This window comes from Malaclemys terrapin, chromosome 14, assembly GCF_027887155.1.
Source record: "Malaclemys terrapin pileata isolate rMalTer1 chromosome 14, rMalTer1.hap1, whole genome shotgun sequence".
Classification (NCBI taxonomy): domain Eukaryota; kingdom Metazoa; phylum Chordata; order Testudines; family Emydidae; genus Malaclemys; species Malaclemys terrapin.
In genome coordinates this window covers 43540024-43559883 of record NC_071518.1, presented here as the reverse complement: position 1 = coordinate 43559883, position 19860 = coordinate 43540024, and the positions used below count along the sequence as shown (strand labels likewise).

At 60.1% G+C, this 19860-nt stretch overlaps 1 protein-coding gene across 1 annotated transcript in view; it reads left to right on the top strand.

Annotated features, from left to right (window-relative positions):
* BCAR1 (BCAR1 scaffold protein, Cas family member) overlaps positions 1 to 18936 on the top strand; it is a 40887-nt gene extending 21951 nt beyond the window's left edge. Inside the window, exons 3-7 of the mRNA XM_054048676.1 lie at positions 10435 to 10596; positions 11423 to 11536; positions 12188 to 13321; positions 16432 to 16521; positions 17499 to 18936. Of these exons, the coding sequence (XP_053904651.1) occupies positions 10435 to 10596; positions 11423 to 11536; positions 12188 to 13321; positions 16432 to 16521; positions 17499 to 18014 (2016 nt within the window). The 3' untranslated portion in view covers positions 18015 to 18936. The remainder of the gene's footprint in view (positions 1 to 10434; positions 10597 to 11422; positions 11537 to 12187; positions 13322 to 16431; positions 16522 to 17498) is intronic.
* Positions 18937 to 19860: the final 924 nt, after the last annotated feature.

Sequence of the window (19860 nt, the reverse complement as noted above, 5' to 3'; positions counted from 1 at the left end):
GGTGGCAATTCGGCGGCGGGTACGCCGAAGCCACGGGACCGACAGACCTCTTGCAGGCATGCCGCCAAAGCTGTGGGAGCGGGGACCTCCCGCAGGTGTGCCGCCGAAGGCAGCCTGCCTGCCATGCTTGGGGTGGCAAAAAAGCAAGAGCCGCCCCTGTCCCTACCCTCCAGCGTATCTACCACTTCTCCCAATTTAGTGTCATCTGCAAACTTGCTGAGAGTGCAGTCCACGCCATCTTCCAGATCATTAATGAAGATATTGAACAAAACCGGCCCCAGGACTGACTCTTGGGGCACTCCGCTTGAAACCGGCTGCCAGCTAGACATGGAGCCATTGATCGCTACCCGTTGAGCCCGACGATCTAGCCAGCTTTCCATGCCCTCTGCCACTGTTTTCCCAAGAACGGTTCCTGTCATAGCATTAGCCTCCATAATGGCAACTATGGCATCATCTATCTTCCCAATTTGGTGTTTGATAGGCTTTGTCGTCTCCACTCGACTCATGTGGCACTCAGTGGTTTCAGTGTCAGAGAGGATGTTCCCAGATGTTGCTTCAAAATTTGCCATCGGTGAGTTAATGCAGAGAAAAATACATAGATGCTTTGAATTACATTAAAAAATTCAGCAGCCTCACTGGAAGCTGATGCTGCATCACTGACCACCAAGTTCAATGAATGAGAACTGCATGGGACAAAAAAAGCTCAAGGGTTTAACTCGGATCCGTGTCTGCACTCCTCTGTTCTTTCCTCTCGTGTTGGCACCATTATCGTAGCCCTGAGCTCTCATGTCAGCTATCGCAATTTCCATATCTTCCAGCTTTTTAAGAAGCACATTTGTCATACCAGCTCCTGTAGTATCATCAATGTCAATACATTCTAGAAAATGCTCTCTGACAGTCACCATTGCAGGGACATTTTCACTAGGTTCTGTTGTTGTTACAACACGCACCATTAAAGTCATTTGTTCCGTACGGCTGATGTCGGTGTGCAGTCCAGAATAATAGAGTAATATCTTGCTGACTTCAGATCTGCAACAATCTTCTGTTTGACTTTTGCTGCCAGTTACTGTATGATCTCATTTTGAATTGTTTTTCCAAGGTAGTGTTGTGTGGACATTTCTTGGGTGGTGACTCTTCTTAGATGCTCCTGGAGTACAGCATCAAACGCAGCCATCAGCACCACAATTTTAAGGAAGTTTCCATTGTTTGGCACATACAGCTGATCTGCAGTGCTAGGTTTTGGGTAGCAAGCATTCTCACAATGGCAATGAGCCTTTTCAGAACGTTTTGCCAGTAAAGAGACTCTGATGCAATCTTCTCTTGATGCTGATGATCTATGGTGGCCTTTAATCTTAGTCTCATCTCAAGCTCTTTCCACCTACAGAATGTTCTCTGGTTATTTGCTGCCTTCTCATAGCATGCCAGATTTCTAGCCAGATTTTTCCAGTCCTTTGTTCCTGTAGAACCCAATGTGGCTGGAACATTAGACTGGAAGAGTTTGCAACAAAAACAGTATGTAGCATTCTGGGTTTTTGAGTACATAAGCCATGGCCTCTCCACTTCGTCATCATTGGGGATTTCACGCCAGTAATTTGTTGGATGGAAACTTCTATTTTCATTGTCTTTGGGGAACATGAAGTTTTTCACTTGCTGTGGCCCATGCAGTACAAGGAAGTCCCTAGGGCTACTGCTCAAGTGGGTCCACAGTCCTGGATCATCTAGACTTAAGGAACTAAAGTCAGCAGCAGCCATTTCTTGCACCTCCATCACACTCTTCTCTGATCTACACTTTTCTTCAGGAATGTGCATCCATTTGAGAGGGAGATATGGATGCTGCAGTAGCTGCCAGGTCCCCTGCACTCTGACTAACTGGAAGATCAGGATAGCTCAGTGGTTTGAGCATTGGCCTGCTAAACCCAGGGTTGTGAGCTCAATCCTTGAGGGGGCCATTTAGGGAATTGGGGTAAAAATCTGTCTGGGGATTGGTCCAGGGGGTTGGACTAGATGACTTCCTGAGATCCCTTCCAACCCTAATATTCTATGAGTCTATGATCAGGCATCTCTTCACTGGGGCCGGAAGGCTCACCGTGAACATTTGTGTCTATGTATCTCAGGAGAGCTCCTTCCTGCTGAGATAGAAAAGCTTCCTTTGTTTGCTTGCTTTTTTCTGAATGCTGCCCCAGAGGGGCGTTTTCTTCTTTCACTCATGACTGCTGTTCTGTGCCAGCTAGAGTGGCTCTCAACACTCAATTGAAGGGGACAAATAAGCAGGCTGGTAGCAGGGCCTGAGTGAGGGAAGATACCAGCGTCTTAAGGGCCTAACTGGCTCCTACTACTTCAGTTGACCACCTGTTCTCCTCAAGTGGGTTCAGGGAAGCAGCAGGAAACAGGAAGCTCCCTGAGAAGCTGGTGTTAATCAGTCCAGGCTCCTGGGGGTGCTGGAGAGGTACATAAGAGGCTCCTCCTCCTCTCTCTCCCTGCAGCTCCTGCTGCTTTCTGTTATTCCCTCTCACCATTTCCCCTGCCTGCCTGTTGTCTCTTGTGCCCTCCTTCCTCCAGCCCAGCACTCCACCATCGCTGTGCGTCTAGAGCAGAGAGAATACATATGCACCTGCAGTAGACACAATGTTCTACACTCTGGGTCCTAGTGGTGCCCCCCCACAGTCTGGCACCTGAGGCGGCTGCCTCAGTTCGCCTTATGGTAAGGCCAGCCCTGCTTGGGAGTACATCTCCACCCCATGGGGCATTGCCCTGGACGGACACACCGTGGTGCAGAGGCCTGAGGGTGCCATCTGGCGGTTAGAGCTGGGCACGAGGAGTGCAGCATGGCATGGCTGGGTTAACAGCGCACCAGGCTGTGCTGGATCCCAGCTCCGGGCCATGATGGGGGTGGGGCCATGCTCTGACGCCACCTGACTTTGTTAGACCCACTAACGAGCTGGGCAGGGACATGTGCCCCTTCCCCCCCACCCCCGCCCAGCCTCTCTGCCCATAGCACCGCCAGCACCCACCAGGGGGCACCTCTTTGCCCAGTGTTATCTAGCAGGAGTCATTTACCACAGGATGCCCAGCAGCTGGGCAGGTCTTGGACGCTGCTGGCAGAGGCTGGCACACCTGGGCACAGGAGCCCTGACACAGTGTTTCCTTGGGCTGTTTTCCAGGCTGTCGTCCTGCCCAGTGCCCCCTGGGGATGCAGCCGGGAGGCTGGCTCCAGGTCTTTTTGGAAGGGGGGTGGGCAGCGTGGCAGCTCTGGGGAGAGAGATCACCGCCTGGGCATGCAGCACTCTCCCCAGCTGCAGGGCAGGGGGCCTGGCCTAGGAGGTGGGTCTCCTGTGGCCCGTGCTATGAGGCTGGGGGGACAGGACAGGCACTGGGAGGCTCCAGGAGGCAGAGGGTCCAAACCAAGCCGCTGGGGCAGCAGGAGGGTCTGTGTTTGGGGGCCCGCTGGTTCCAGAAGTGGGTTTGAGTCCCATCCAGTCCATGGATGCAGCTGTAGGGGGCGAGAGGCTCTCGCTGGGCTGGGGCCATCCCTCCTGCCTGTCTCTGATGGTTGTGCCAGCCTCAGGGAAGGATTCGCGGGCAATATGCTACAGAGGGAGTGAGGTAAAACCAGGGGCCCAAGCTTGCATCTCTGCTCCCAGCAGAGGCCTGGTGGGCGCTGCTGCCAGGTGCCCAGTATGCCCTTTGCTCACAAGGTCGCAGGGTGAGAGTCACGGCTCCCAAGCCCCGTGGGCAGAGTGCTGGTGGCTGGGTACAGGGCCTGCCATGCCCCAGCTGGAGGTTCAGAGGGGCACAGCTCAGTGGGTGCTTTGCTCCTTGGGAAATTCAGCCCCCTGGGCGCTGAGGCACCTGGCCCCAGGCAAGGCAGAGCCCCATCTGTTGTGAGCTTTGTGGGAAGCCCTAAAGAGGGGCCAGATTAATGTTGGGGTGTTACAGACCCAGGACGTCCTCTCAGATGGGCAAGGGGAGCATGTGGGCCTTGTGGACTGACCGTAGCACTGGGGAAACCTGCTGATGCCCCAGGGCCTAGCCAAGCGCAGCTGGCACCAAGCGACCCAGGTGGCCTGGGGGAGGGAAGAAGGCAGGAGAGCTCGCATGGGTCAGGGAACTAGGTGCCTCTCTGCCGTACACTGGCCACGTTGGGGTGCAGGATATCTCACATCTGTGCTCGGGACAAGGCCCTCAGCCAGCATCCCAGCAGTGACAAGCAACGGCTGTCTTGGGGTTGCTGGCAGCTGAGGTCTGGCCTACTGCGCCCCGGGTCTGAGCCAGGTCTGCAGTGAACACCCGGCCCTGGGGGTGGGGAGCTCCAGGTTCTGTTCCAGGCTCTGCTGATGACTTCAGCTGCCACCCTGCCTCCATTTCTCTACCTGTCAAATGGAGGCAGTGACACTTGTCCTGTCAAGCTCTGCAATGGGGAGTGGCCGCGCCAGCCTCCTGGTCTGGGTTTACGTGCCGGATGTAGATGCATGTCATAAAATCTCTGGCCGTTTCTGTACAAGCGAGCGTGCCCCAGGGCTGGGCAGGCAGGAAAAGCCCATAAGTTAGCAAGCTTTTTGCAGGGCCCTGTTAATGCGAATCCCTAGCTGGTGATCTCAAAGCGCTTTCCAGTGCAGGGTCAGTGTTGTCATCTGTAAGATGGGGAAACTGAGGTACAGAGGGAGGGACATGACTTGCCCAAGGTCCCCCAGCTGGCTAGTGGCCCAGGTCTTCTGAGTCATAGGCTGGGGCTCTGGCCACCAAACCTCACTGCCTACCCTTAAAGCACCTCTTCCTTCCACCCCATGAGTTCAGCTGTCTGTGCATTGTCAAGGGCCGTGTGCCGAGGCTGCCCTGGGATGGCTGGGTGGGCCTGACGTCGCAGCTGCCAAGGCTGAGCACGTGGTGCTGCAGCTTGGCCTGTGGCCAGCCGAGCCCACAGTCCAGAGTCCGTTAGCTTCCTGGCCCGCTCCCAGCTGCTGGCCTCAGTAGGCAAGCACCGGCTGTAGTGGGAGCCAGAGGGGGCCTCCTCTTCCCCCGGCTCACACCGCAGTGGGGTGCCGTGGCGGGGAGCTGGCGTAAGGCCTGGCTGTGCCCGGTGGCTCCACCTGGCTGGACCACAGCCGGCACTGGGCGGAAAGGTGGGGGCACTGTCACCCCCCCCCCCCATTGGAGATTCTCAGTCCCCAATCCCTGCCCTTGGGCGGGGGGACACCACCCTGCACTGCCCAGCCCCCAGGTATATTAGAGCAGACTCAGGGCTGTTCCAGCTTGTGCTCTGCTTCCTGGGGGGCCCCGAGTGGATAGATCAGGGGATAGAGGGCTGGGGATGGATGGCGGGAGAAAGTGGAGAGTGGCTGGAGGGGTGTGGATGGTTAGAGAGGGATGGGGGGGTGGATTCAGGGGTAGTGTGATGTGTCTGGGTAGCTAGAGGTGTGTGTACGGAGGGATGGGGGTGTGCAGTGGGGGAGGGGAACAAAGGGGTATTTATGGGACTGGAGAGGGTGCGGCAGTGGAGGGGGACAGAGCGGTGGTATGGGGCTGGAGGGCATGCGGCGGCGCAGGGGGACAGAGGGGTGTGTGCGGGGCTGGAGGGGTGCGGAGGGGGACAGAGGGGTGTGCGCGGGGCTGGAGGGGTGCGGAGGGGGACAGAGGGGTGTGCGCGGGGCTGGAGGGGTGCGGAGGGGGACAGAGGGGTGTGCGCGGGGCTGGAGTGGGGGCGAAGGGGGACAGAGGGGTGTGCGCGGGGCTGGAGGGGTGCGGAGGGGGACAGGGGTGTGCGCGGGGCTGGAGGGGTGGCGGCGGAGGGGGACAGAGGGGTGTGCGCGGGGCTGGAGGGGCGGCGGCGGCGGAGGGGGACAGGGGTGTGTGCGCGGGGCTGGAGGGGCGGCGGCGGAGGGGGACAGAGGGGTGTGCGCGGGGCTGGAGGGGCGGCGGCGGAGGGGGACAGGGGGGTGTGCGCGGGGCTGGAGGGGCGGCGGCGGCGGAGGGGGACAGGGGGGTGTGCGCGGGGCTGGAGGGGCGGCGGCGGAGGGGGACAGAGGGGTGTGCGCGGGGCTGGAGGGGCGGCGGCGGAGGGGGACAGAGGGGTGTGCGCGGGGCTGGAGGGGCGGCGGCGGAGGGGGACAGAGGGGTGTGCGCGGGGCTGGAGGGGCGGCGGCGGAGGGGGACAGAGGGGTGTGCGCGGGGCTGGAGGGGCGGCGGCGGGGGGGGACAGAGGGTGTGCGCGGGGCTGGAGGGGCGGCGGAGGGGGACAGAGGGGTGTGCGCGGGGCTGGAGGGACTGCGGAGGGGTACAGAGGGGTGTGCGCGGGGCTGGAGGGGCGGCGGAGGGGGACAGAGGGGTGTGCGCGGGGCTGGAGGGGTGGCTGCGGAGGGGTACAGAGGGGTGTGCGCGGGGCTGGAGGGGCGGCGGCGGAGGGGGACAGAGGGGTGTGTTCAGGGTGCCAGGGCATGAGCCAGCCAGAGAGGGTGAGGAGATTCTTATGCGCACCCAGACACATGCAGACAGACGGCCGCAGACGTGCCCACGCCCAGAAGCAGGCAGGCGCGCACAGACACGCTCAGACAGACACACGTGCACACAGACGCGTACATACAGACGCATGCGCACACCCAGACAGACACATGTACATACAGACATGCACACACGTGCAGACGCATGCACACACCCAGACAGACAGCTGCAGACGTGCCCACACCCAGAAGCAGGCAGGCGCGCACACAAACACGCACAGCGGGGCACATGGGAGGTGGGCTGGGAATACCGGCTGCTACAGGGACGCTGACACCAGGACCAAAGGCTCGAGTGCAGGGGCACACCAGGCATAACTCTCCTTCCTCCAGCCTGGGGCGGGCAGACTCTTCCCTGGGGTTGGCCTGGGAGCCAGCCTGGCCGATGCTTCCCAGAGCAGGTGCACCAAGGCAGCAGCTACTGTGCCAGGTGCCAGCATGGGCTTATCGTCCATGGCAAAGCTCCCTGGGATGGGGGAGGCCTAGCAGCTCTGGGGCAGAGGCTGGCTCCAGTGCCAGGCTAACAGCCCATGCCAGGGATGGCTCTGGCAGCACCCTTGGCACAGGCGCTGGGGAGGAGACATGACCTGGCACTCCAGCTTGGCACGCTGGGAGCAGGGCAATTCTGCCGCCTCGCTAAGGCCATGAAGGTGAAGGGCAATCGGGATAAAATAAAGCCCAGTTTTACAGCAGGTCGATCACCAGTGAGGTGCCAGACAGCGCCCAGGGGGGCTGTTAGTCACACGGAAGGAGCTGGGGATGAATTGGGGAACTGAACGGTGGGCAAGGAGCGAATATCCCCAATGACCAGGGCAGGCTCTGAGTCGCTACAGAGAATTCTTTCCCGGCTGTCTGGCTGCTGGGTCTTGCCCACATGCTCAGGGTCTGACTGATCGCTGTATTTGGGTGGGGAAGGAATTTTCCCTGGGTCAGATTGACAGCGTGGGGCAGAGTCACTTGCTGGGTTGAGTAAATGGTGGATTCTCTGTAACTTGAAGTCTTTAAATCAAGATTTGGGGATGTCCGTAACTCAGCCAGATGTTAGGGGTCTGTTACAGGAGTGGGCAGGTGAGGTTCTGTGGCCTGCGATGTGCAGGTCAGACTCGATAGCCCTTCTGGCTTTAAAATTGGTGAGGAGCAAAGCGTGCTGCTGGCGCTGGGATTGCACCTGGCACGCTTCAACCTGCAAGCCGGCCCAGGGGTGCTGCAGGGCTCGCTCCCCACGGCCCAGGCCCTAGAAATAGGGCTGCAATCCCTCAGCCCAAACTGGCTATGGCCAGCATGCAGTAATGCAGGGCAAGGGGTACAGACAGCAGGCAGGAGGAGCCACTCCAGGGCTTTGCCTGCCCAGCATGGGGCCAGGCGCTCAGCTGTGCAAACACTGTCCAGGAGAAGCTATGCCAAGCGAGCTGCCTCCTGCAGACCTACGCCCCAGCCCCCCCATTGCTCGCATCAGGGGCCGACCCATGGGCAGGGAGCACATTGCAGTGGAGGGTGCATAGTGGTGTTATCAGCCCCAAACCACGGGTGCATGGCCGTTCTTAGTTGGTGGAGCGATTTGTCTGGTTAATTCCGATAACGAACGAGACTCTGGCATGCTAACTAGTTATGCGACCCCCGAGCGTTTATTTATGCACACCCTATCCGTGGCCCCACTAAGTCGCGGGACCTCCTCGTCAACCTCTTCCTGGCCCTGGCCAAACTTACCATCTATAATACCAGGGAGAGGATGTTGGCCGAGGGGGTGCTCTGCGACTGTGGAGCCTACTTCCGTACCTCTTTGGTCTCACGTCTCCGGGCGGAGTTCCACTGGGCAGCGTCCGCTGGCTCCCTTGCCACCTTCGAGGAGCAGTGGGCGCTGTCCGGGGTTCTCTGCTCGGTGTCCCCATCCGGTTCCCTGATTTTGAACCTTTGACCGTCACCTCGCTCCCTGTTTTTTTATTAGTTGTCCCACGTAATTATTTGGTACTGGGTCCAGTGGTCCCTCCCGCTAGGCTGGGGGAGGGGCCTTTAGTAGTGGGCGGGTGAGCCCGCCCACTTCCTGGTTCACCAATATGAGCCCCAAACCACTGTGGTTTCACACAGCGCCACAGACACACACACTGTCCTATCCCAGCCCTGGGCTCTCCCTAGCTCTGCTGGTGCCCCGCGCTGCCGACCCATTGCTATTCCAGCCCCAGGCCCGGCTCTGCTGCTGCCCCTACCCACAGGTTAATGTTCTTGTCACTTGGGCCCTGAGGTGCCCAACTCCCCTGGGTGGGCTGTAGGCCAGTGTGGGGCTCAGGCTGCACGGCTGGTAGAACCCTGGCAGCACTTGCCTCAGTGGTGTGTGCAGGGGACGGCAGCCCTGGCTGCCCCATCACCAGCGGCTGGCTGCTCCTGCCTGGGGCTTGGCTACGCCCACTGAGCCGCACTCCCTGTGGCATGGGAGCACCTAGCTCTCTTCAGTAGAGTTCTCCTCACAGCCCCTGGCAGGCTGGGCAGGGCTAGTGCTCCCACTCAGCAGTAGGGGAAACTGAGGCACATCTCCAGGGTCATCAGGGCACGTCTATGGTCAATTTGGGGTTCGAACCTGGGTCTGCCAAGTCCCAGTTTTCAGCCTAACCACTGGGCTGTCTTTCCTTCTCTGGCAGCCCGCTCCTCACAAGCTGGGCTGGGCCTGGGCATGTCAACCACGTGCTCCCAAATGCACAGCCCCATCTCCCCTCCCCCTCACGTACCCCCTTCCCCAACACAGCCCCGTCTCCCCCTCCCCTGCACCTCCTCCCACATGCAGCCCCCTTCTCCACCTCCTGCCCACCCAGGGAGGCTCCCAGAGGAGCTGGCTCCCATCTGCCATACACTGTCCCATTCCATGGGGAGTGTCGCGGCCCACCCCCACCCTAGCTCCAGCTGGCTCCGATCAGCAGCTCAATGATTGGACCCCACTGGCATGTAAATGTGGACCATGTGCGGACCCTGCCGTGGTACCAGCTGGCCCGAGCTGTGTGGCGCATGGCTGGGTGCACCCGTCCGGTGCATTCCTCACCATGCCGCAGGCAGACTCCGGAGGGCTACATGAGCCTGTGTGTGCCCAGCCATGGAGAGCAACACAGACGGGCACGGAGCCCTTTGCGCTCAGGCCCTTCTCTCCTCCTGCCGGCTCATGGGGCTGGGGTGGATAGCAGGAGAAGCTGGGCTGGCTCTGCCTTGGGCTGATAGTGAGTCCCTCCCATGGCCTCCAGGGAGGCTGGGCTTGCAGCCATGGCCCTCGGGCTGCCTGGGTTCCTGGCTTCGGCACAGTCTCTCTGTGTCACCCAGGCCATGTCCCATGGTCTCTCTGAGCCTTGGTCCCCCCCAAACCGGGGCGGCGCTCCTCCCTTCGCCAGCCTGGCACGTGAGCTCTTGGGGAGGGGCTCTCCCGCCAGCCCTGGGCTGCCAACTGGGGCCCTGGCCTCGTGTGAGGCCAGTGGTGCCAGCTGCTGCTCGCCATGTGCCCAACTGCATTGGAGGAGTGCTGCCCTCCGGCCCCAGCTCCCACCTGCTGTTGACACGGCCAGGGAGCTCAGCTGTGGGCTCTGGCATTGCTGCGAGCAGGACGGGGAGGGGGAGAGGTTCAGGAGGCAGAGCTGGCTGCAGAACACCACTGTGAACGGGCGACACCCGGTGTTCCCATCAGTCTGTAGTTGGGATGGGGCACTTACTCCGGGCACTGCCCCCCCCCCCCCCCCCCCATTCAGTGCCTAAGCAGGAACTGCTGAGACCCCCGACAATTTCTCTTCTCTGCTCCCCACAGCTGCCGCCCACTCATACCGGGGGAGACTCTGCTCTCTCCCTCCCTCCTCCCCCATCCCCCCTGGCCATAGCGCCTGTGCCACGTGGCAGCGCCCTGCTCCCCCTCGGGCCGGGGGGCACCTGTATCGCATGGCAGCGCCCTGCTTACCTACCCCGTTCTCTCTTCCAGGTAGTGGTGCCCACCCGCGTGGGGCAGGTCTACATCTACGACTCACCCAAAGGCGAGCAGGACGAGTATGACATCCCACGGCACCTCCTCGCCTCCGGGCCCCAGGAGATCTACGACGTGCCCCCCATCCGGGGCATGCTTTCCAGCCAGTACAGCCAGGAGGTGAGGCCCTGCGCCAGCAGGTGGGCCAGCTGAGAGGCCTGTGTGTGTGTGGCCTGGTATGGCTAGCTAGCTGCCCCTCCCACTCCCTCATCCCATAGGTGCTCTCCTTTCCATCTGGTTCAGGGGAAAGAGCTTCTTCTGGGGTACTCTGGATCTTGTCTCCTTGCTCATCCAGCAGGGGGTGATGTGCAGGGCAGGGTCTCTCTCCTCCCGGCTTTGGTCTGAGGGACAGTCTCCAGTGCGAGAACAAGGGATGCCCAATGATGCTGAAAAGAGGGCAGATTCCAGTATGATTAGCCTGTGGAACTCCCTACTACATGAAGTGTCCAGGGGAGGGAGGGATAGCTCAGTGGTTTGAGCATTGGCCTGCTAAACCCAGGGTTGTGAGTTCAATCCTTGAGGGGGCCATTTAGGGAACTGGGGTAAAAATCTGTCTAGGGATTGGTCCTGCTTTGAGCAGGGGGTTGGACTAGATGACCTCCTGAGGTCCCTTCCAACCCTGATATTCTATGGCCTAGATTGTAGCAAGCTTCAAAGAGATTCGTGGTTAGTGCTAGCAAAGGCAGAAGGGATACTAACCAATTAGGCTCAACTGGAGGCCATCTATAGGATGAGAGTGATGTGGGGGACAGATGACCCCCTCCCCCCCATCTCTCTGTTGTGGGGTTCATGCACCTTCCTTCCTGGCCACTGTCAGTCAGGCTCCTGAGCTCAGGGCAGTGGGGCTTGGCCGTCCTAGTATCCCTAGGGATCGACATGGCTACGGGCAGGTGCCTGGGCAGGTGCTAGCCGCTGGAACCAATGCCATTGCTCGCTGCGCTCGCAGGTCTATGACACCCCCCCAATGGCAGTGAAGGGCCCCACCGGCCGGGAGCCCGGCCAGGAGATCTACGACGTGCCCCCCAGCGTGGAGAAGGCCCTGCACCAGGCTCCCCAAACTGTGAGTGGTGCCCGGGGGGGGAAATGCGGGCAGGGGGGCATGAGAATTCCTTTGCCTGCCCCAGGGCTGGTATCCAAGCCTGCACTCCCTGGCATGCCCCAGCACTAAGTCTTGGCTGGTTCTGCAGTGCAGTGACACCATGCCAGCCCCCATCCGGGAGAAGGCGGGGCGCAAAGCAGGATTTCCTCCAGCCGAGCTCCCAGGTGGGGTCAGCGCAGCATTGGAGAGCTCAGACGGTGCCATAGGCAAGCAGGGGCGGGTGCCTGGGATTGCTAGAGCAGGGGGCTCAGCGGGAACTCCAAGACGCGCCAGACGGGCCCCACAACCACCAGAGCAGCTTCAAAGCCACCAGACTTTGAAAAATAATCAATATTGGGCAGTTTTCTGACCCATTGGGGCTCCCCCACAGCGTCTGCTCAGACACGAAGAAGGAGAATAGGCAGGGCCGGGCATGGATGGTAGGAAGGGGTGTGGGCAGGGCCAGGTGTTATATGCAGGAAGGGGCACGGGCAGGGCCGGGCACAGGCAATAGGAAGGGGTGCGGGCAGGAGCAGGTGGAGGAAGGGGCTGGGGTGTAGGCAGGGCCGGGCATTATATGCAGGAAGGGGAACGGGCAGGGCCGGGTGCTCACAGCTGCTCTCCCCCCCCCAGGTGTATGACGTCCCCCCATCCGTGAGCAAGGACGTCCCGGACGGCCCCTTCCGAGAGGAGACCTATGACGTGCCCCCTGCCTTTGCCAAGCCAAAGGCGCTGGACCTGCCCCGGCACCCAGCGGAGCCGGCCCTGCCCGAGGATGTGTACGACGTGCCACCGGCAGCGGGGAAGGGCGCCCCCGAGGCCCCCTTCCCACAGGAGATCTATGACGTGCTGCCCGGCCTGCGGAAGCTGGTGGGGCCCGTGCAGGATGTGTACGATGTGCCCCGGGAGCTGCACGCTGGCAGCCTGGATGCTGAGGGCGAGTACATCTACGACGTGCCGCCGCAGGTGGACCGGGAGGCCAGGGCGGGCGATGCCAAGCGCCTCTCAGCCTCCAGCACGGGCAGCACCCGCAGCAACGTCTCCAGCTCCTCGCTGGACGTGGGGCCGGGCAAGGATGCGCCCAAGGAGCTGGGCCTGGGCCTGGACCTGGACGCGGCCATGGAGCTGTTGGCCCGGCTGCAGCACCACATCAGCGGTTCCGTCTCCTACCTCATGTCCTTCATCAGCACTGGCTGGCGCAGCCCGGAGCAGCTGGAGCAACACGCGCCCAGCCTCCGGGCGGCAGCCGAGGGCATCAAGGGGGCGCTGCGGGACCTGCTGGAGTTCGCCCGCGGGGCCGTGGGCAACGCGGCCCAGGCCTCCGACCGCGCCCTGCACACCAAGCTTAGCAAGCAGCTGCAGAAGATGGAGGACGTGTATCAGGCCCTGCTGCGGCACAGCCAGGCGCTGGATGGCTGCGGCTGGGCCCCTGGTGCCCTGGCGGCCGGCAAGCCGGGCGGCACCGACGACCTGGACCGCCTGGTGATGTATTCACGGGGCATCCCTGACGACACCAAGCAGCTGGCATCCTTCCTGCACGGCAACGCCTCCCTGCTTTTCAGACGGGGTAAGCTGCCGGCGGACGGCCCGGACACTAGTCTGCTCCTTGCCAGCCACCCCCCGCCGGTGCCCGCCGACAAGGCCAGTAGCATCCAGTCACGGCCCCTGCCCTCCCCACCCAAGTTCCTGGCGCAGGACTCGCCCGACGGGCCGTACGAGAACAGTGAAAGCGGCTGGATGGAAGACTACGACTACGTGCACCTGCAGGTGGGCAGCGGGGAGGGAGAGAGGAGGCGGAGGGGGCACCCCAGGGCAGAGCAGGAGCTGGGCTTGCTCTGGAGGGGGGCACATCTCGCTGGGGGCACCCCAGCCCCTCCCCCCCAACTGAGAGAGTCCTCCTCCATTCACCCCTCCCCCTCACCTGAGGCCTCTCTTCCTCCTGCTTCTCTCTCCAGCATTGCCCCCACCGGCCCCTGCCCCAGGCACAGAGCTGGTGCCCCTGGGCGGGGTGTGTTGAAATGTGTCTGGGCCTCATCCACTCGATGCCCCTGCGTCCAGCCCCAACAGGGAAGCAATGGGTCCAGCTGGGACTGACTCCTGGGAAGGCCATGGGGGTAGGGACTGGTGCCTGCTGCTTGCCACCCACCCACCACCTTTGCTTCCTTCCCTGGCACACTGCCCTGGCTAGAGGGTTCCCACTTCCCAAGCCGGGTGGGGGGCAGCAGGGTTCCAGGGGTGAGCCTGGGATGGGCAGGTTTCCTAAGGCCAGGATGCTGCGCACTGTGGCGGAGGTAGGGTTCCTTGCCCCTTTTTGACAGCCCAGAGACCCGTGCTTGTTGGGCTCCCTCCCTCTATTTGGGGGGCTGAAGGGGGCCTTCAGTCTTCTGGGTCCTTGGGGAACCTCTCCACGTGCCCCAGAACCAGCCCTGGGCGCCTCCCAGGTTGCCCATGCACTGGCTGTGCTTCCTCTGCAGCAGCCGCTCCCAGGGAGCAAGCCCGGGGGGGCCATGTGGACGCAGCCCCTGCCTGGCGCTAGCCAAGCCGCTCCTAGCACCAGTTACGTGGGGGGTGAACCTGCCTCCCTCCCGCCAGGCTGGGTGCCCCGGCCTGAGTCCTGTTGGGCATCTCCCCTTGGCGAGGCCCCGGGACTGGGCACTTAGCCAGCCAGTGCGGTTTGACGAGCTCGGCGTGTGGCATCTGGGACCCATCTCAGCCAGCCAGCCTTTTCCAGCTGTGAGCCTGCAGCGCCACCGCCTGGCCTTCTGCAGTACTGCACCCGGGCTGCAGCACTAAAGCCAGCTGTCTCTCTACTGGGAGGGCTGGGTGTGCTGGTCCCACCTGCCCCATGCTCAGCTCCAAGGGGTGGGCACTGCATGCTGGAGCTGCAGTGGGGCGGCTGCCTCTTGGGTTCCTCACAGCGCGTGGCTGCACTCCGCCCCCTCTCTGGAGCTCTTGGTTTCCCCCCTGGGACTCGTTGCAGAAAGGCTGGGCTCGCAGCCCCCTCGTCACCATGGAGTCCAGGTCAGGGTGTAGGCAGCTGTTATGCAGACAAAACTACACAGGATCATTTCAGGGGACAAGGCAAAGATGCCACGTTTATTATGATAACGATTTGATCTAGAACCACTAGCTAATATACACACACACACACACACACACACACACACACACAAAGTCTTCTATCTCACTCATCTTTTTCATAGGCTTTTAGTCTGAATCCAGACTCTATAGGACTTGCTGTGTCACGCTGCTTCTGGAGTCGGTGTGATTGATCACCCGTCAATTGCAGACTTTCAGCCTGGGACCTGGCTTTGATTTTCCTTCAATTGCATCTTCCTTCTTTTTTTTTTTTTTTTAGGGTGGACTCTTCTTACTTTGTTAGGTTTCAGAGTAGCTGCCGTGTTAGTCTGTATCCGCGAAAAGAACAGCAGTACTTGTGGCACCTTAGAGACTAATAAATTTATTAGAGCATAAGCTTTCGTGGACTACAGCCCACTTCTTCATATCCGAAGAAGTGGGCTGTAGTCCACGAAAACTTATGCTCTAATAAATTTGTTAGTCTCTAAGGTGCCACAAGTACTCCTGTTCTTTTTACTTTGTTAGGGCTCTTGTCTGCATTTTCAGCCGTTGGTGACTGGTGACGGGCTGGGGCTGGAGGTTGATTCCATCATCCATACATACCTCATTCACACATCTAAACTAAACTAATAAGATTACATTAGGGTTTTGCAAAATGAAGGTTGCAGCAGGCTTTTACAAAATGGAGTGAGCATTTTAAAATGGAGTTTGAGTTACAATATGGAGAAGTATAATGAATGGCAAACAGTGAGCAGAAGTTACAATGTTGAAACAGTGCAAGTTTCAGTGATTTAAGCAGGAATTGGATTGAAAGTGAAATTTACAAGGGCAGCTGGCAGAACAGCTATGGCTCTTAACAAACATCTTAATGGTCAATTAGCCAGTTATTGGGGTAACCAGTTTTATGAATGAATGTTACATTCATAAAACTTTACTTATGAACAATTTCACAACCCCCCAGGGGTGAGTGGCTGGCAGCTGGAGAGCCCGTTCCGGAGGTGAGGGGCGTGGGGAGGGGCTAGGAATGGGCTAAGCAGGGCCGGTGCAACCCATTAGGCGACCAAGGAGGTCGTCTAGGGTGCTAGCATTTGGGGGGCGGCATTTCGGGTTCTTCAATGGCGACCGGATCTTCGGCCGCCCCGGTCGTCGTCGGCATTTAGGTGGAGGGAGCTGCGGCAGGGGGGCACAGGGAGGGCCGCCTGCAGCAAGTGGGGGGGGGGGGGGCGGGGCGGCACACAGGGGAACTCCCTGCCCCAGCTCACCTCTGCTCCGCCTCCTCCCCTGAGCACGCCGCCCCACTCTGCTTCTCTCCCTCCCAGGCTTGCGGCGCCAAACAGCTGATTGGCGCCGCAAGCCTGGGAGGTGGGAGAAGTGGAGTGAGAACACCGTGCTCAGGGGAGGAGGCGGAGCATTGGTAAGCTGGGGCGGGGAGCTGCTGCATGGCTCCCTGGGCCGGGGGGGGAGCTGCCGCAGGGGGGCTCCTTAGGGCGGGGGGGGAGGGAGAGCTGCCATAGCGCTCGGGGGCGGGGGGTGCAAGGTGGAAGTTTCCGCGCAAAACATCCTTGCACCTGCCCTGGGGCTAAGAGCTGTCTCCCAGGGCGAGGGCTCCCCAGGCCGGGAGGGGGTGACTGTGCCAGGCCAGCCCCATTCATTGCTGTGCTCCGTGCCAGAGAGAGGGCGTCCCAGATCTCTGCCCTGGCATGGGACGGGCTCCCACCAGGGGAACCCCCCAGTGGGCTGTGATGAAGGGACCCTCCCCCCCATGGCCATTACTCATCCTCTGGCCTCCCGTCTTCCAGGGCAAGGAGGAGTTTGAGAAAACCCAGAAGGAGCTGCTGGAAAAAGGCAACATCATGCGGCAGGGCAAGGGGCAGCTGGAGCAGCAGCAGGTACTGGGGCCCAGCCCTCGGGGGGGGGCTCCCACCCCCACAGCACTCTGACAGGAGCCTGGGAAGCACAGGCAGGGGCTTAGCTAGTGATGAGGGGAGGCTGGGAAGTGTCCTCTACTGTAGATGGCTCTCCCCAAGCAAGGCCCAGCTATCTGCCCAGGCCCCTCCTGTCCCGACATGCACAGTGCAGCCTCTGTGTCAGGCAGATCCACCCAGCTCGCCCTGTCTCCCGAAGGAGATCCTCTGGCTTTGGGGGGAGTCCTCCTGAAGGCAAGAGAGGCCTAAGGCTGCCCAGTCCCAGGGGCTGGGTAATACAAATAATAAATAATAATGGGATCCGGCCCTGGGGAGCTGAAGGATGCTGTCAAGCCAAGTCCAGACTCCAGCGCACACGGCAGTTCCCTGCTCTGCTCCTTTGACTTGCTGGGGGCAGCACAGACATTTGGGAGGCAGGTTTAACCATTCTGCAATTGGAATTAATGCTGTGGACAATGCGTGAGGCAGATCAGACACCAGCTCCCTTCCCTGTGGCCAGGCCAGGCCCCGCAGGACCCCCAGGGACAGACTCCGGCTCCCTCCCCATGGCCATGCTTTTATCTGAGCCTCGCTGCTCCCCTTTCCCTTGATGCCTAGGGCTGGGGTTCTGAACACACTTGCTTGCAATGGGGTGTCTGTCTGTGTCCCAGTCGGCGAGTAGAGCCAGGCCTAGGCGTGCTGACCCCACTACCATCAGCCAGGATGGACCTGGGGACTTTGACACTAAGAGATTTTCAAGAACAAAGGGAGTTAGTGCCTAATCCCCTTGGGCAGCATTGACAGTGCCAGACTGTGGCAGAGGTGTGTGGTATTGACTCCTCTGGCTGAGTCAGTAGCTGTTGCGGGAGCCAGCCACGGGGAGGGGGCCGCAGGGGCACTTTGTCGTACTCAGCCAGGCCTGCCCACGCCCTGCCCCTAACCTGCTGTCCGTCTCCCCCCAGCTGAAGCAGTTTGAGCGGCTGGAGCAGGAGGTCACGCGCCCCATCGACAACGACCTCTCCAGCTGGACGCCGCCACAGCACTACGCCCAGGTGCGGGGCAGCAGCACCCTGTGCCCCTCCGACCACCAGCTGCTGCTCTTCTACCTGGAGCAGTGCGAGGCCAACCTCACCACGCTCACCAACGCCGTGGACGCCTTCTTTACCGCCGTGGGCACCAACCAGCCACCCAAGATCTTCGTGGCCCACAGCAAGTTCGTCATCCTCAGCGCCCACAAGCTGGTGTTCATCGGCGACACCCTGTCACGCCAAGCCCGGGCGCAGGACGTGCGCCACAAGGTCACCCACTACAGCAACCTGCTGTGTGACATGCTCAAGGAGATCGTGGTGACCACCAAGGCCGCCGCCCTCCACTACCCGTCCCCCTCCGCTGCCAAGGACATGGTGGAGCGGGTCAAAGACCTGGCCAGCAGCACACAGCAGTTCAGGATGGTGCTGGGGCAGCTGGCGGCCATGTGACGGCCTCACCAGTACACACCACGCTGGGAACTACTCAGAGAGATCAGTCTACTATTAACGACTGCCTCTGCGCAGCAGAGCATGAGACGAGTGTAAATGGGCTTGTAAATATTTAAAGACTCCCATTGGGCGCAGGGGGTAGAGGCGGGGCACAAGTGACAATGCTGGGCTCCTGTTCGCTCTTCCCCCTTTCCCCCAAAGAGCGAGGTAGTTTTTAGGCCGCGCTGGCAATTTGTTAAGGACGCTTTGAGGTGAAAGGCTGGAGAGCCAGGAGAGAGGCTGTGGCCTCGGAAAGAAGAGGGGGCCCTGGGCTTCCCGTAACGAAGCCATAGAGGCAAATTATTGTTGTCCGTGATGGATTCAGAGCGCTTTAGGCCAGTGGGCGATATTTAAAAAAAGAACTCAAATTTGAATCGGAGCAATGCAATTAGAGCGGGCGCGAGCAATCAAAGGGAAGTCCAGTAGTGTCAGCTGACAGTTAGGGGCAAGTGTGATTTCCATTGACTTTGGGGCCTGATCTAATTAATGAGCTCTCTCTCTGCTAATTGACAGCCGTTTAATTGTGCAGAACGAATCAATCCAATGGTATCTGGGTGGAGATGAAAAGGAAACTGACCGAGTCCAATGGGGGAAAGATTTATATAAGTACAGTTAAACTGTAAGCTGGAGGAGTGTCTGTGTGTCCATTGCGTGGCCTAACAGACAGCCCCTGGGGCCGGCAGGATGGACGCAGGGAGGTGTGCCTCACTGTGGCATGTCATGGTTGGGTTTTGCTAAGATCGGCTGTAGCAGTAATGCGAAACGAAATTGGTGCCTTGAAATGTGGGGGTTCCCGGATCTCTGGAGTACCTCACGGCCTGTATGGATATTCGTTGCTATGGAGCCTGCTGGCATGGCAGCATAAAGGTTTGCCTAGAACTCCTCTGCCTTGTGGTTGTGTTTTGGGGGGTGGGGGAAGAGACTGGTGTGTGAACGTTGCCCCGAATGCAGAGGAGATGGGATCCCATGTTCCCATGGCAGATGGAGATGTGAGAACTCATCCTCTCCCAGCGGGAGCTCCTAAGGCATGGGCTGGAGTCAGAAAGCCCCCAAGTACCTGGCTGATAAGGCCGTTATCTCAGTGCCCTCTGTGGTCCTTTGTTGCTCGCCAGCTAAGCAGTCTGGGGCTGAGTCACTATGAATGGGAGACCCACTGGCAGTGTTGGGTTCCTGGGGGTTGCCCATCCCGTGGAGTCAGTACCAAGCCCATACCCCAGCCAGCAGGTGCTGTGCTACTGGGTCAGCTCTCATGAGATGCAACACAGGGGCTCTGACTAAGGGGCCACTGAAGCTCCTGTTGCACCCAATAAGAGATGGGTGCATTTCACTCGCCTCTAGGATCAGCCCACTGAGGTGTGGCATTCCAGCTGCCAGGTTCCACCCCAGAGGTGGCTGCATGTCGCTAGCAGGGAAGCAGAATGCTGCATAGAGCTTGCCAAGGGTTTTGTGGTCCTATGGGGTGAAAGACACTGTGTAAATGTCGGGTGCTGCTGTTTTCCATCCCTAACTCCTGTGCCAACAGCACTCGGCTTGGGCATCTCACTGAGGTTTGCCAGCTCCTAGCACTCTCCTCAGCTGGGTTCTTTCCTGCCCATGGTTAATCAGGATGTAGGCCCTGATCCCCTTAGCCCACACAGTGTCGCTCTGGCCTACAGGGGGTGCTCCGTGGGCACAGGATTGGCATGCTGCTGCTGCCTGACAGGGAACTGAGTGCAGCCTGCTTGTTCATGGCGCTCAGCTGAGGAAAATGGGGGTGAGCAGGAAACTCAGCGGGAAAGAGTAGGGCACCCTGGGTAAAGATTTGGGG